The sequence below is a fragment of the Echiichthys vipera genome (assembly GCF_963691815.1).
Source record: "Echiichthys vipera genome assembly, chromosome: 7".
In the NCBI taxonomy this organism is placed as follows: Eukaryota; Metazoa; Chordata; class Actinopteri; order Perciformes; family Trachinidae; genus Echiichthys; species Echiichthys vipera.
This window is the reverse complement of record NC_139832.1, coordinates 9,666,232-9,683,759: the sequence shown is the minus strand read 5'-3', so window position 1 is coordinate 9,683,759 and position 17,528 is coordinate 9,666,232. Positions and strand designations below refer to the sequence as shown.

General features: G+C 40.3%; 1 protein-coding gene across 1 annotated transcript in view; it reads right to left on the bottom strand.

Annotated features, from left to right (window-relative positions):
* shank3a (SH3 and multiple ankyrin repeat domains 3a) overlaps positions 1 to 17,528 on the bottom strand; it is a gene marked incomplete at both ends in the record, with an annotated part of 142,191 nt that overhangs the window by 26,534 nt on the left and 98,129 nt on the right. Inside the window, one exon of the mRNA XM_083917471.1 lies at positions 11,811 to 11,924. Within this exon, the coding sequence (XP_083773597.1) occupies positions 11,811 to 11,924 (114 nt within the window). The remainder of the gene's footprint in view (positions 1 to 11,810; positions 11,925 to 17,528) is intronic.

Here is a 17,528-nt window from a genome sequence, read left to right as displayed (position 1 = left end):
TAACAAGGTTGGGCAACTTGTCATACAAAATAGTTATTTTTAAGTATAATTCAACTTAAATGCAAACATTACATCCTCCTGCTGCTGCTTTACATTTTATTATGAAGCAGACACAGATAGCAGTTTTCTTTTAAGCAGATATCCAGTTTTACCTTGACTTGCTGTTATGTGTAAATCAACTATTAATGAAATCCGACTGCGGTTGTAAGGATTTGACTAATATATTTAAACAACTTGGGTATGTTTGGTTGTGCTGTAGACGGATACAGCAGGTGCTCCTATGCTGTATCAAGGAGTGATTGCTGCTGTCAGAATTATGGGACCTTGTAGTATTAAACATTATTTGTTGTTACCATGGTAACCATGGGTGTAGCCAAATCAACCAGGACTGAAATCACAACTTTAAAAATCATGGACATGGCTGTCATCGTTCGTCAGAGAACTGCAATCTCTTGTGTCGAAGTTACACACTTTGTACATCCAAACATCAAACTTGACCTCGTCCTTAGGAGGTCATACTACTTCCACATTTGCTTGTGAAGGACAGTAATTATTGGCACAGTCCCAAGAGGTCAGCAAGGGTAAACGTAAACTGTTTCATGTATTTGAACAAAGACCAATGCTGTCATGTTTCTGATCAGGACTGTCTCTCAAGTTTTCTCTAGTACCTTTTAGCCTAGATACAAAAGACTTAGAGACCAAGAAAGGAGGAGCAGAGAGAGGGAGTACAGGCGGGCAGAGATCGTTTCTGGATACAAACTCAACAGAGTATAGACTACAACAATGATATTGCAAGACAGGGGTTTAACAAAATAGAATAGGAGATGTGATATACTAATCCCAGCAGTAAAAGAAAATAGTTAATTAACTGTCAAGTGTGAGAGCAGAACAATGTTTTGTCACGGCTCTATAAGTTAAAATGCCAGACATGCCCTGAGTAATGGAATATAGTTGATAATCAAGCCATATCTGTATTAAAAAAGGGTCACATCACCTATAATAATAATAATAATAATATAATAGTCAAATACTTTCTCCAAATCTGTTTTTTGCAGTCAATCCTGCTCTCAGTCAGTCACTTTGATTTGTAGCAGTTCACACCCTCCTCTTCTAAAAATGTTTGTACGCTTGCAGTCAGACACTCGACCTCTATTTTTTAAAACATTTCTCCATATGCTGAGTCATATTGCAATTTTCTCCAATTTATAGAAGGGGGCTATATTTAGCTCCTCCTACAAGATACCATTTTAACATTACATGCAGTCTGACTACAAATGAGCCATCTGATTTCCCTCTTTAGTAGTCCTATGCTGACATCAGAACAGTGCAGAGAGTTGTAGACAGGGAGTGACTTACCCCAGTAAAAGCCATGACGTGTGGAGTTTGGATGCTCTGCCTTCACGACCGTTACTACCCCGTCTATCCTGCTACACAGCACAGGCAGATCTGACACCATGACTGGACAACAGTCCATTTTCCCCCACTCTGTCTTAACAACTTCCTCTCTAGGACTTCGACAAGGGGGTCGTGCCTCCTGCCACTGGTCCGTCTCCCAGCTCAAATCACTGAGAAGAGCCGGGCCTGGCCTCCCTCTCATCCTTGCTTAGAGACGATTAAAAGCACTCCTGAAACGCCCATTTTGTGCAGATCGCTATTCAAAATGGCCTTTTACTGTTAAAGGCATCCCCCATTTCTTCACTTTGAGAAGGAAATTAAGATTTCCTGGATGAGTAGCAAACAACTTTAGTATATTTTTCACATCTCTGCTTCTCTGCTGTCGTTCAGTTTCCTCCTCCCCTCTCTCAGAATTGGTTGGTTTGTTGAAGAGCCTTCAGAGAGCCCGTTGTTACCGTGTAAGTGTTGGAGGCAGAGACCAACGGCTATAAATACCTTCGCTCTGTCAAAGTGGAAGCCTTGAATAATTCAGTCAAATTCCGACAACAAGGAACAACTATTGTACAAGCTCTTCAAACACTGTCATGGCTCGTCACGACACGCCTTTGAGTCAAGGTCAACACAACACAGACAGACACACAAACACATATTCTAGGAATGAGAGGGGATGTAGGAGACTAGGAGTTTTCAGTACAGGAACAATAGTATCTTTAACTTAAGCTCCTTAAGCTGAACTGAGTGTACTGAATCATCAATGTCACCACCTGAATGAGTCGCGTTATGCATTGGAACTTTCCTAACTGGTGACTGAAAGCTTCCCTGTCACCTCAGCTTTATGATAAAGCTTTACAAAACTTTAATCACTGCTTATTGGCGGAAGAAATAAACATGGTAATGGCCACACACTCCACCCATAAAAGTTTATATTTAAAGATCTTTTATCAACATTAAGCTTCAGGCTCATGATATATTGGCCAACATGAATGTACATTCAATTTGCAGTTGAAGCTATTTGCTCAAGAGTCAAAATTATTCAAATCCAAAAAGAGATTTGTAATTTCCATCTTCATATTCTACAGTACAGTAGGGGACTGATGCTGAGAGACATGGAAAGAAAGTAAAACATGGAGAAAGAAACTAGAATTACAGCCTTGCAGTTGTATGTCTCCTCCTGTAAAGTTGCAGATTACATCCAAACCGTCCAGACTTACATGATATATGTAGTTAAGACATTGAAGGATATTAATAAAAGGTATTAAGTGCTTGGGTTTTTTTTTGGCAAAAAGTGGATCTTCACACACATCTTCAACCCTGCAGTACAGAAGATCTAAAAAATCACTGCAGTTTCAAGACTAGTGTTACCAATTCAGTATCCGACCAGATGTCTCCCTTTCCTTTCCTGAGTTATGCACAAAAATGCGTTACGTGATGCCCCAGTGACCTCGACCTTTTACCCCCCAATATCAAATAATTTCATCCTTGAGTCCAAGTGGATATTTGCCACATCTGAAGTAAATTGTAGGGGTTCCTGAGATATCGCGTTCACAAGAATGGGACAGACAGATGGGCAGACGAAGGATAACCTGAAAACATAATGCCTCAGGCGTGGAGGCATAAAAATGGGAGCCGGGTTGTAAAGGTAGGCGTGTGATTAGTCATGCCCAGTCAGAGGGATGCTTTACAGCTCTGCCAGGTAAGTTACTATGTGTGTGTGTGTGTGTGTGTTGTCAGTAGTTGTCAAGTCATGGCATTGAAAGAGTTGATGTAAAAAAATGATTCAACAAACTGTGTCAGATTACTCCTAAGAAGGACGACTACAGGTGAAAATGGTTTATGAGCAGCCAGGACACTGTGAAATAGCTTTAGTAACCAGACTGCAGTAACCAGCCTTTGTACGCACACGCTTGTTTATTTGTATTTGTGTGTGTGTGTGTGTGTGTTTGTGTGTGTGTGTGCAGGTGACCCGTTGTCATCCAATACGGCCCCTGTCAAATGTGATATGTCTCTGCTCCACTGTGAGAGCTTCTTCAGCTTTGATTCATTGTTCAAACAGCATCGCCATCTATTATGATTTGATATGGATCTGTCCTCCAGAGAGAGAGAGATGGCTCAACACACTCGAATGACTTCTGATGAAAAGTACAGATAGTGGCCATCACTCTGCTGCAAACAAACAAACACAACACCCACAGACACACACACACACACACAACATCCACACCACACACACCTTGTGATGTGCCACTGTGTAACACTTCATGTGGATTTTTTTATAGGGGTAAACAGCTGCTAGTCAATAACACTGACTCAGCTAAACTTTGATACCAAAGATGTGTCTTCCAATCTATATATTTATACTCTCTCTCCCTCTCTCTCTCTCTCTCTCTTTCTGTCTCTCTCTCTCCCTCTCTCTCATATCTAACCAAGATGGATTAATTGGCTATGCTAATCTATTTGCTGACTCCACACAGAAACAATAACTGAAGTGTGTGCACGTGCATAAGCATACACGTTAAAAAAAAAAGGTCCATTTAGAGAGCAGTTTGTCATTGAAAGGTAAATGTTTCTCTGTTATGTTATTTTTATTAGCTTGCTGAGTTTGACCTTTGAGGACACACAACTAGTGAATGAATGAACCGGCACAATAGGACATAAAATGTAGAACTGATGGAAAAGGTGACAGTGAGATAGCTTGAGGGTTGAGGACATGCTGGAGGATCAGAGCAATATTTGTTTTTGTACTCAAACGAGTATTCTATTTATTTTCTTTGCATCAGGTCTACGTTTTCATTCTGCCACCATCACAGATTTGGTCTTCAACTCTCTGGTTTTCATTATCTTGGATTAGAGTCTAATCCATTCTAATTATAAGACTGTACTGTACATATCAATTACATAGGCTCCCTTTTCACAGTAATTCTATATAAAAAAAAGATATCATATGTCAAATTCTAAAGTAAGCAACTAAATGGACTCAATTTAGTCTAACCAGCTTCTGTTAAGGGGAAACTGAGCAATGAGGGTACAAAATCGAAGGGGAAATCACAGTGATTCCCTGTTTACTCTGCAGCAAGCAGAAAGACCCTGGTGTTACCAACATGTCTTTGGTGTGACTGGCCTTGTTAACACAGTAAAACATTAATTTCCACTGTGTTATTGTGACATTCTAGTGCGAAGGGCTGAAGATTGACCTGCCCTTGAAATGCTGATCACACAACAAACATGGGAAAGAAAAATGTTGATACATGGTATCACTTGTTTCCCACGGGGGTTTGCTTTAGCCTGAAAACAGAATGGTTTTATAATTAGGAAGCAACACAGTCCACTGTATCTGCTGTACAATGTAATACAAAAGTTTGACAAGAACCTTTATAACTGAGGCAGATATTTGAGTAATAAACAGTGGGCTAAATTTACATTTTCAACTGCACCATTAAAATAGAGTCCTCAGTATATGTATCTTAAGGTGACAATGCCCATAAAGATGTCCAAAAGAAACATAACACAACTCATTATGATATAGTGTCAAATGATTTCTACCTTTGTCATTAAACTGGCTTGGATCATCACTGAAATCCATGATTGTAATAGCAATAACTATTGACCTTGCAACTCAAACAAGATTGGGGAAGAACCAAGCAACACAAAGCCCACACAGACCCCGAATTGTTCGGGAAACTATGCTGATAGTTCCACAGTTTTGAACAGATGACCCCCTGTATGATCCCTCACCAATCCATTGCACCATCTCTCTGTCCCCTCTTACCTCTTTCTTCCACCGTGTCAGTCTCAGCTGCCGCAGCAACTCTGATGTTTAAGCATTCTAGGGGAGTGCAGACACACTCCAAAACTTCTTAATGGGCTGGCTAAAAATAGCTCAGGCTGGATCTGACTGGGCTGATTCATGCGGCTGTGAGTCATTCAACTGTGCCGCGGTATGAGGAGAGCAAGGGAATACAGTGAACGGGCACAAAGAGAAAAGAAATAAAAGTTTGCACGCTTGTTAAGATATCAAACCATCGCGAAAAATCAAGCATTGCTTATCCCACGATAGAGAAAATGTGCATTAATATGCTGTGAGTGTGTATGTGTCTGTTTAGAGGTCCTTAAGGACATTCAAGCCTGCAGGGCGACCTAAGAAGAATTAAGGCAGATATAATGGAAACTGGGGCGGTAAAAAATTGCATTGCAGCTTCATTTACCATTTGGCAGAATTTGTCTCTGTATTTGGCTGTAGCAGGCTCATTTCTTATTGACGTATCGCAGGATGGGGGTGGAGTCTTTTGGCTTGAGGGCAATAAGATCCCAACAGATTGTAGCCAACAGATTAACAGTACTATTGCTGAAAATGAGTGGCCCCCGGCAATTTGGTAGAATCATTAGAAAGGGAAGAGCAGTTCATACTCACATCATTATTCCCTCCATTACCACGGTTAAACATCTACTCTTAACCCCCGTATACAGGCCAGCAGCATGTGTGCGTGTATTAGAGGGAGTGGGGTGTTAGCAGGAAAGGTGGAGATATTCAGGCATATTCTACAGATTTAACAGTTCAGCTTTTTTTAAAATGACGCAGGACTACAAACTGAGTATTCTGGAGAGCACGGTTCTGTTTTTTTCTGTCTTAAACAGTGCAATGATATATAATAACACAGGGATAACGCACACCTCCCAAACGAAAACACATCATCATCAGCCATTTGCCCACAGCCAGCAGCGCTTCACCACAGCATCATTCATTGTACTCTTAATGAATTCAATCAATAGTCTTTGCTTTTCACCCTCATTTTCTCTGTCAGTCGCTCATGCCCTCCTCTTTCCTATGTTTCTCTTTTTTCCTCCCTTTGACTTCTACACTTTCCCCCTTTGTCTTCCCTCCCACTATCTGTCCCCTTGAGCAGCGGTTGAAGATGAACTGTTGGCTGTAGGTAGCCCTGGCCATGCTGCGAGAGAGAAGAGCAGTGCGGTGACAGATAACAGCCAAGAGAGTCAGTGATGCTTTAAACTGCCTCTTTCACATGGTCACCTGCTTCCTTTCTCTTTTGCTTCTCTTGCCTCTCTATTTCTAGCCAGCTGCCTTAACACATCCCATCTCGCTCTCTCAAATATGAAACAGCTTTTTCAATCATACCATTTTTTTGCCCCCCCCCATCCTCACCCCCATCTCCATCATTGCTCTTTCAAACTTGGAAGACAAGAGCGAAAAGAGATGGAGGCAGAGATAGATAAAAAGCGATAGCACTTTCAGAGTCATGACTCATGGGTGATGTACAGTGGCAGACTGAGAGCCAGAAAGAGAGAGCAGTAGTATTATTACTTAATTGTAGACAGGGCTGTCTTTCCTGCTTCACTAGGCTGACACATATTGCCCTAACTGTCAGCAACGCCTCAATGGTTACCTTCAGATAAACAACTCTGTGTGTGTCCAAGTGCGTGTTATTCTGCTGTTGTATAACTGTTGATGAACCTCAGAATGAGGATGAGATTTGCTTTGAAACACCTCAGTAGATTCAGAAATGAGCCTGTTAATAAATAATGTATTAAATATATTGTACGGTTTAATAAACTTCCATTTTGATCATACAATACAATTATAATCTCATTCCATTTATCTACAAATCTAGACGTTGGACTGAATGGATAATGGATCTAATTATACAGTCATTTTTGGTGTAATTGTGACATCCAGTAAAATATATTTTACATTTTATAGCCATTCCTTTTGCCGTGACTGTGATACTGCTATACTGCGTGTTGCCACAATGCCAAAGCTTTCCTCACAGCCGTGAAACGGAAGTTAGGAAGTCTTTATCTTTGGGTAATGTGACTTTTGATCAGCCATATGTACACGGAGCTTAATGATGACAGGGATTTAGATTAAATCTTTTTGATTTGATTGGATCATTAACATTGGCAGTGCTTTAGCAAAAACAGAGTGATACAGAGCTGTGAAAAGCTACAGGGCTGTACAGGACATTTGCTCCCTCAGCTGCGTCAGTAGATCAGTAGGCGGAGAACGAGACAGAAAAGAATAAATTAAACCTCAACAAAGTTTTTTCCATTTGGTATGCACACAGACACCTACTCATGTGACATCTCTCTGCATGCTACTACAACTCAAGAGCTAATGGCCAAGTGGGCTTTTATATGATGGGGTTTGCCAGTCGCCTTAATGTGATTAGGCTCATTTATGTAGAAGCCTCAAGTTCAATACCAGTCATCAAAATGTTTGTAACATTTTCCGAGAAGTGGAAAAAAGAAGATTTCTTTTTAATTTGGCAAATACGATATACTCTGTGTACTAAAATGTGCTTTGTGTCTGTGATGGAGGTAAATGTATGATGATGATTAAAAGCGAACACCAAGCATCCCTGTTTGATATCAAAGAGAAACAACAATACATAGAGTCAGAGACCGAGGACAGGGGAAGCATAAGATACTTTTAACGGCTGAGAAATAGGTATCCAAGGGTTCTGAGTTTCTCAGGATTTATGAGTGAGTGGGGCTCAATATCAGGCCATCTCCCTCCCTCCCTCTCCTCGTTCTTTTTCTCTCTGAAAGACACGCTCTGCCATCTCCACTTTGCTGTCCTTTAGAGTATGCTCCACCATCCGTCTCCCTCGCTATCTGGCCCTTTCTTTCCCACCTTCCCCTATCTTTTTCTCACAATGCATTTAAATGGGGTATTTAGAGATTCCGGACTTTCTCATCTCTTCACACATACTCTGAGGTAACCTCAATCCCTCAACAACCCTTTAAAAAGGGAAAATGCCCCTATTGCTCCAGAAATGGGTCCCGGGAGATGTATAATAAACACACAAGTTATAGGGAGATTATTATGGCCAATATGTCTTTGGCCCATTTCCAATATATGTACTTAATTTTGCTAAACTTTTTCCCACAATGCCCAGATGTTTTTCATGATGCTGCACATGCTGTTGCCCCTGAGACCACTGCAAATAAAAAGTGACAGAAAGCATTTAGCATTAAAACCAACTCCTGAATCTGTGAAAAGTTAGAAGACGTGAAAAGTCACCAAGCGCAAAATACAAACAATCCTAAAATGGCTGCTGCCGGCAATCAGCCTCATGATCGCGCCAACATTTTTGAAACATTTAAATTGCATTTATTTCCATGTATTATTTTCCACACTTTCTTTTGGCATTTGCAGTTATCTCAAATTCTTCTTTAATAACGTCCTTCATTTCATGCAGAAGTTAGGCAAGAAGTAAACGCTGTTCTCCTCCAGTTTGGTTTTTGTTTGCACCTCTCACTATCAGCCATGGTTATTGTAGTCTGATAATTAAGAGGCTTCTTACATGGAGAGGACCTAATTGTTAACGAGCTGCCAGGCGTGTAGGAGGCTGACAATTAGCTGCAGATATACTTGATTAGTCAGTAGCCTATATTACTCTTTGTTTTAAGTTAAATCAGGGACATTAGCCTATTTTATTTTTAAATCTTTATTTAAAAAAGGTAACATACTTCCTATAGTATTTCTATTAATAATTCAGTGACAGAAAAAACAAGACTCAAGACAGCCAGTCACAGTTTCATGAGACATGACATCATCCATAGCCACACAGTCAACCCCTCCCTTTCTCCTTCTATTAGCTTAAAGGTCCTGTTAGTAACTTATGAAAACCCTCCTGTTGCTCGTACCCATGTGCCCGAGTGGGTACCAACCTAAAACAGAGACAGTGAACATAATTGACCAGCATCATGTTGGTATAATGCTGTAATATGAATTATTATCACATTTACAATAACTTTAGCCAACTGCTTGCAAATCCCTACATGATGCAACCAACAACAGATCCATGCTCGCATCTGAGACACAGCCAGTTTAGGTTTTAGTGAGCTAACTTTAGCAAGCTTACGTACCCAGATGTACTTGCAGTCATTTACAAAACGTTCCACAAAATAGTTCATTAAAAATGCTTAACTTTAAACAGATTTACTGTGTCAACACCCTTTTATTTGTGACTGCAAGACTGGCCTACTTTGTTGTTAGGTCATATTTGTTTTTGTGTACTTTCTGCGTATAACTGCCCAAAAGACATTTAGTGCAGCAACAGTTGATTTTCTGGGCAGACTAATTATTAGCTTTCTGGAACATCAGGGGTTAAAGCCAATTTTGCTGTTTTTAATCTCAAGCATGATTGCATTCTTCACTTATAGGAAACATCTGAAACTCAAGTCCAGACACATTCTTAGGAAACTGTTGACAGATATTGTCGGAAATAAAATGATGTAAAAGTGGACGAGGAAGGTTCTGGGGAAAGGGTTATACCAAAAAGTAATTTACAAAATAGTTCATGGAATAAACTGAACACCCTAGAGTAATGGTAGGAATACCACATGGTTTTCAGGAGGTTGTTTGGTTACAAACGTAGCTTAATAAGTCTAAAAAAATCCAATAGGTAAACATGCAATACTGAACTGAGCTTGTCCCTTGTAATGATGTGTGTGAGAGCCTTCCACACCTGATGCTGTATTATGCCATACATTTTTAATCACACTCAATTTGATCATTTATGTTTAAAACTGTAATAAGAAACTTAAAAACACCATAATGAAATGAAATATATGTAATGGATATATGAGTTATTGACATGCCATGCTGGTAGTTTGAGGTTGCATTTCCTGAAAACACATGTTTTGAACACAGTCTAAACTGGTCGACCTTTCCAGTGCACCTGCGTTTAATTAAGCACTTATTAAGTGCCCCTTAATGCTTAACAGTCTTCAGTGGAAAACTCAAGAGAGACGGCAGTCGGCATGGGAGGCAAATGTCAACTAATGAAGGAGGAAAGACAAGCTTTTAATACTCGGAGGAAAACAGATTGTTCAAGGAAGAAATAGGAGAAATATTGCTAACAATGTTTTTCACAGTCTTCATTTTCATAATGGATCTAAAAACAGGGAAGAACTGTGATCGAAATAATACTGTATGTTTTAAAATAGAAAATGCAAACTGTATTCAATAGTGAATCAAGTTTTAAGAACAGTATGCCACATGTTGTGTCTTACATGTGATTATTAAGAGCACACTCTTTTTTTTAGGTAATTCATTATTCATTCTCATAGTTAACAAAATTTCTGCTTCTTTTTGTGCCTGGTGAAACAAAGGTCAAAAGATTATCCATAATAACCTCGGGAACTTTCAAGCTTTTCTGGAGGACATCCTGTATATTACAGTAGATGAAAATAAACATTCAGGCAACTTAAAACCATGCCTACACTCAAGGAAAATGGTTGTTGTCTACTACTCCCTGTATCAAGCAGAACAATAAGTAGTTTTACATAATCTCGTATGCACATTATTTCTTCTTGTTCACAAAATTTGTAGATAATATTGCAATGAGTTTTAATTCATTTTCTAATCATTAAAATCCCTACAAAAGAGTTTTTACATTCAAATCAATATTTAATTATGTGTGCAGCTGGTTGTTGTTTCAGGAGATCATTTCTTTGGTTGACACAGGTGCTTGATTTAAAAAAAAAAAAGAAAATTGAAATGATTTATAAAATCAATAATGTGATGAAAATGACGATTAAGCAACCAAGAAGGAATTAAAGCACTTCCCCAGCAAAGATAAATTGGAGGCCCCTTCTTGGAGCCAGCTTTGGGAGGGGAGCTTGTTGGCGAGCGTTTGGTGCCATGGCTAAGAGGCGTTTGGAAGGCTATGGAGAAGGACTTTCAATCAGTCCTGAGGAAGTTCTGGCAAACGGCTTGTGTTCAGGCTGTGTTCTGTAAGGGAAGAAAACTGCTGAACCTGACTGGGGATATTTTCTAGCTGTGGAAACAGCATTTTAAGGAATTATTGAAACCAACCAACATGAGTTCTCTAAGGTAGTTAAGAAGCTCCTCAGCACCAAAGAGTCAGGTGTGGGTGAGATTAGCCCTGAGATACATAAAGCTTGGTTCATTGGGCTGACAAGCCTATTCAGTGTCGTATGCAGGTCCGGGAAAGTTCCTGCAGAATGGCGACCAGTTTGATGGTTCCCACTTTTAATATAGGGGGGTGTGATGGTGCACTCCAATTATCGTGACCTATAACACGCACTGGGGTGGTTTGCAGTTTGAATGAAAGGTTTCAGAATTATTATACAGTGTACTTTTTTCTTTTACTATTTATATTTTTTACTCTTTGTGTAAGGATATTTACAATTAATAAACTATTAGATCCCTTGATACATAAACATAAATGTTAAAATATTCTGACTGCAAGCTAATGTTCTGACTCCATAGCAAGAGCTGCAGGACTTACTTTGCTTTTCAGCACCATGGACAGAGCTATGGCCAAAGACCAGTGCAACACACTACAGCAACATACGAACGTGTTGCAGTGTGACAGTATGAGTGTACAGTATGTACATGTATGTGTGGGTCTGTGTGCATATAGTCTTACCTAGTCGTGGGTCAAACTGCCTCATCTGAACTTCTTCCACATAGTCTGCTGGGAACCAGCCTGTCCTCCCTTTGACCGTGCCTTCCCAGAAGCCTCCTTCCCCTATACTCAGCACTGAAAAGAGAGAAGGGTCTGAATCAGTCAAATGTTGTCATTAAACATGCGTAGTTGTCATAGCTGTGCGGCCGTGGAACCTGTAGAGCCTTGGAAAAGAGACAAATACGAAGAGCGGTAATGAAGAGTGAGGTATTTAGGTTTCCATGTACTGGCAGTGTGCATAGAGGGTGATGGAAGGAGGGACAAGTCAGAGGGAGAGAGAAGTTTGTTTACAAATACACACAAACACAAAACTATTACACGACAGAAGAAGCTGTAATGTGAAAATATTGGTCTGTAACTAATGTACCGTACCAAGGTGTTTGGGCAACATAGGCTTTATTCTCTTTCATGCCAATAAAGAATTATTTTATTTATAAAAATACAGAGAAAGAAAGACTGAGATATTTAAAAGTAAAGGGAAAGAAAAATACAAAAGGAGATCAAGAAAGAAAGAAAAAGAGAGGAAGGAGAGATGCTGAAAGAAAGCAAGAGGGCAGGAAGGAGAAATACAGAGATTCCCTTTAAGTTCCGCTATGGTAATTAGAGATGAATGTATAGTGGATATTGATCTTCCCTGCAGGACTGAGCCAGCACGCTTATTTCTACAACACTCATCCATTATCCCAGCAAGCTAACACACATGCATGCGCACACGCACACATACACACATACTCCTCAGAGATCACCAGCTGGAACTGAAGCTTTGCCTGAGCGAGCCTTTCTTCTAAACTGGTTGCTAGGATACGGCAGTATGATGTTGCAGCCAGCAGACAGTCTGCTAAATGATGTAGTCTACTTCCTCCAAACTATATTCGACTCTGGCTTGGGGACACGTTACGGTGTTGTAACCTGAGGCACTATGAGAAGCGGTCAACTGGACCTCATCTTCAGTGACATGATAGTAAAAGACATCAGCCATTCACAGGGTTCTGTGATGTATCGTGGAGCAAATACATTATTTTCTCGAGGACTAACTGCAGCACTGTGCCCACATCTTACTTCCCCTAAATTTCAAGTTCATCTACATCCCTTTCAGAGATGCACATGTAGAAACGGGTTAGAGCAGGGGAGTGTTTTAGTACACTATATGATCAGCCAACCTTATAAAGTCACAGTATCTCAATAAATGCTTCCTTTTGATTTTGTCCAGACTGACTGTTGTCTCCTCCGCTTGCATATTATATACGCCCAACCCCATCCCACCCCACCACACATAGCTAAAAGAGAATTGGCATGAGAGGGGAAAACAGTTGTTTATCGACCTCCTGCTGTAAAAAACATGACACTCAGCACACAGGGGATACATAGACTGATTCCCCTCTCTGATCACAGCTTAGCACAACTTCACCCCGCCTGTCTCTTGAGAACAGAATCCTTATTTTCATGTTTAAACTCTTCACTCTCTATCTCTATCTCTCTGTGCTCTACACAACTTTCTCCCCCAGTCCCCTGCACTGTGTTTCTAAATGTTTTTTGTCGGCCATCGTCCCCAGCCCCCTCTTTGTGTGTCCGACTATACTGTAATGGTATCCCTGCAGTAGACAGGTGACGGCTGTGCTCTCTGTTCCCCATTGACAGAAATGAAAGAAGGGGAGACCTCCGATCGATCTTCTAGGCTGTCTTCGCCTACTTCCCTCACTCCCTTATCCCCCCACTACTAATCCATTTCTGGTCCCTGACACCAACACCAGACAATATGGACAGAATTGACCACTGAGTATCTCAGAACACAAGCAAAAGTCACTGTTTTACACAGCTAAAATACCACATACACCTTCCTAATGTAGGCTGTTCTTTCACACATACATATGTAATATACATACAAACATCCACCATTTGACATCACCCATTGGTTTGTGGACTACTGTTTTGATTACCTTGCACAGCAGGCGGATTCTCGTAGTACCATGAGATCAAGTGAGAATCACATTCACATGTCACACTAAGATTCATCTGGTCAGGCTCCAAATGATGCGTTTGTGTTCAGATCGAAATTGAGCAGGCCAATCACATTCCAATCCAATTACACACCGTGCTTTATTGTCTATTTTAATCTAAATGGCACCATAATTTACAAATTGAACATCATGCTGTATTGACGAAGACTTGAAACTAGCGATTGAGGCCATAAACTCATTAGGAAAATGTTTGCTGAGGTAATAAATCGAGTGAGAAGTAGGCTCATTTTGTCATTGACCTCTGTACAATCGGACTACTTTTTGCAACCAGTAGAGTGGCTCCCTACTGGCTATAAGTGAGAATGAAGGTTTAATGCCCTTCCGCATCATTTTTCAGGCTTGGAAGTTGCTGCTTGATAATGGCAGGTCTCTTTGATAATATTCAGAATGCACTGAGTATTTGATAGCAGAAAGTCTGCATAAACACAGAGAAAAATAGAACAAACCATAGAGTGTGCTCTAGACTAACCTTATATCGAAAATGTCCTGAGATAACTTAAAGCTTTCACTGCCACTCTTAAAGGGGCTGTACTCGACATTTAGAAGATTGATATAGTGGAGTAATGGTGTCCTGAGCATAGAATGATGTCGTGCTCCCTCTGTGTATGTTGAAGTTTCTCTGTTGTTTGTTTGGGGACAGTCTGTGAGGGCCATGTGGAGGCAATCCCAGCCAATTTTTTTCCCAGCATTTTGAGTGCAGCCTGTTTAGTAAGCTCCTCCTTAATCAAAACAGCTAGGGATATAACTTTGGCTAAATTACAGTTTTAGGTGATACCGTGTATTTAGGCCTAAAGTAAATCTGTTTTCTACAGATATATTAATTGGTTTTAATTTAAATCTGGCACAAATAGAAACAACCACATGCACATAGTAGTGGGAAAAGACCTGCAAATAGTAAAGGCAGTCTACCGAATGACACAACTGTTACAAGACAAATTAAGTTGAATGGCCATTTTCTCTTTAACTTCATTTTTACATATTTTGGAAATATCACAGCAACTTAAGAACTGGATACATGGGTCAAAATAAGGAAGGCAATTATTTATCTTATGGACATCTGTATGAATAATTACTTTGAACAAAAGGATGAGTGACCTTCATGCATAAAATGAAGAAACAATGAATGCCATTGGTTCAAATCTCTACGGATGTCTATTGGGTTAAACCCTAAACAACAGTTTAGGACACAAGGCAATCAACACCTCAGCTGGACATCAGACAATAAGGGACCAGATCTATCTTGATCCCTAGAAGCAGAGACCTGCCACGCTGATTCATAATCACCTCCACAGGCAAACTAGTGGGTGCAAACACACACAGCATATGTTGACATGCCATCAAACACAAAGCCACACATGAACACACACATGCACCATTGCACACATATACCCATAAGCCATTTCCTTATAAACAACTATTTACAGTAGTAGCATGTTTTTCTTCATATAGAACAGCGTACATTTGTCTGGGAATGATTCTGCAAGACACCAGGTGCATTAAGCATGAATATTGTACAATGTGGAGTTGACTGCGTTGGATAGCTGCTGCAGTTTCAACAGCTGCAAAGTCATGTTGGAACGATTGTCTCATGGCAAGACCTATCTCCACCTAAAGGCGACAAAGCTCTCTGGCTTGTTTGTATCTATTTAAACCAATCATAATCTTCTTGGCCGGTGCTAAGCCCCAGATGTAGTTACAGCGCCCTTGCAAAATAGATAGAGGAGATAGCATAAGGGTAGGAGGATGCCTCAAATCTGGCGTGTGAGAAATGCGTCGGATGCCAGGCTATACCCCCGCACTGTACATCCGGTAAGCCAGACTGTGTTGAACAATAACCTGTCCATACCAAAGATATTCAGTAGGGTTGAGGTTTGGGCACTGTACACTCATACGATCCTCAAACCATTGGGTGACGATATATGCCTATCATTATGCTGGTGGCGTGGATAAACTGTAGCCATGAGGAACTGACATGGTCATCAACACTGTTAAGCCATTCTTCAGTGGGTATCAGGAACCCTAATGTGCTAATGTGTGAAAAAAACACCACCACACCATCACACTGCCACAACCAGCCTGTGATGTGCCGAATTCAGATTATTTTGTCAACATAATACAAAGGAAGATACAGGACTGAAATTCACTCTCCTCACAGGACCAGTTATAATGTTCCTGTTCTTTCTTGCACACATCACAATTTGAATGACATTGGCTGATAGCTCAACTCAAATTCCATTCCAGATTATAGTTGGGGTAACTTTATCTAATGAACTGACAATTCCTAAGTGTCAAAAGTGTTTTAATACTGTCTATACACTCACTGACATTCATCAATGCTAGTGCACATACAGACTTACATTTTTAATAGTAATGTAATGATGTACGACTGTGTAGCGCCTGCAACACTGTCCGACAGACTATACTGTAAGGCCTCATAGAAATCGTAAACAAGTTCTGTGGATTGAACATCTCACTGGGCCATTAATGGAAAATCTTGAGCTTATAATATAGAAATAACATACAAACAAAGCATGAAATAAGACAAGAAAGGGGAGTAGCATAATAGAGAGCCCCAGAGAATGAAACAAAGGGTAAGAATGTGACAGAAAGAGGCTTGCATTCAGCAATGACAAAGAGAGATGAGAGCCAGCTAAAGACAGACACAAGCTGACAAAGGAAATAGCTGTGTTTCAACAGACGCCCAGTTATTCATGAGGGTCCAAGAAGTCTGCTGTCTGGTGAAAAGTCTGGTACAGTATTGTTCTCTGCGTGTGTGTGTGTGTGTGTGTGTGTGTTTATGCTACTTCCGAGACTTTCCGTTGGTTAAGTCAGTCACGGCTCCTGGTTTAAAAATAGCATCAGTGAGGATGCAAAGCTATTTATACTCTTCCCACACCCTGCCTGCAAGCTTCCTTGCATTCCTGCTCGAGTGTGTTGTGTGTGTGTGTGTGTGTGTGTGTGTGTGTGTGTGTGTGTGTGTGTGTGTGTGTACATGACAAGCAGTGGAGCTCATTTTAATTCTTGCTTTGCTACGCTCTATTGCTTTGAGCTGAGTCATTCATTTTCTTTCTCCTTCTTACGTTGTCTATATGTATAGCAAGCAACCAACACACAGACAAACACATGCATGCACTCAGAGTGAGGACAATTGTCATGAATGTATGAATGGATGACAGCTGGAGAGGAAAGGAGTAGACTTTTCAAAACATATACACAAACATTTTATCCACAGGTAATAGTGGTTGTGTCAAACTCCTGTATTTGCCTGCAGAAACAGACAATAAGGGATGCAGCTGTGCTGAGAGAGGATGATGGCTTTCTGCCACTGATGCACTCAAACTGATTCAAACATGGAGGCCATGGAAGACTTGCCAAAGCCAAAATACAGCTTGATTTCCATAAAATGACACGATAGGCTTTCTGCATGTTGGATATGCTGTAAGAACCACAAAGAAACTGTGCATCTTTGATGCCATTATTCACATACCAAATGGAGATATTGGAATGTAGCAATATTAAAAGAGGAATTCAATATATTGGGGTGATAACTGATATCTAAATCTAAAACTGCTGAATAAAAGTAAATGTGCTGCTTCATGTCACCATGTGATGACATGAAAAAATATTAAATCAGGATTAAGGACTTGACAAGATCAAGGTC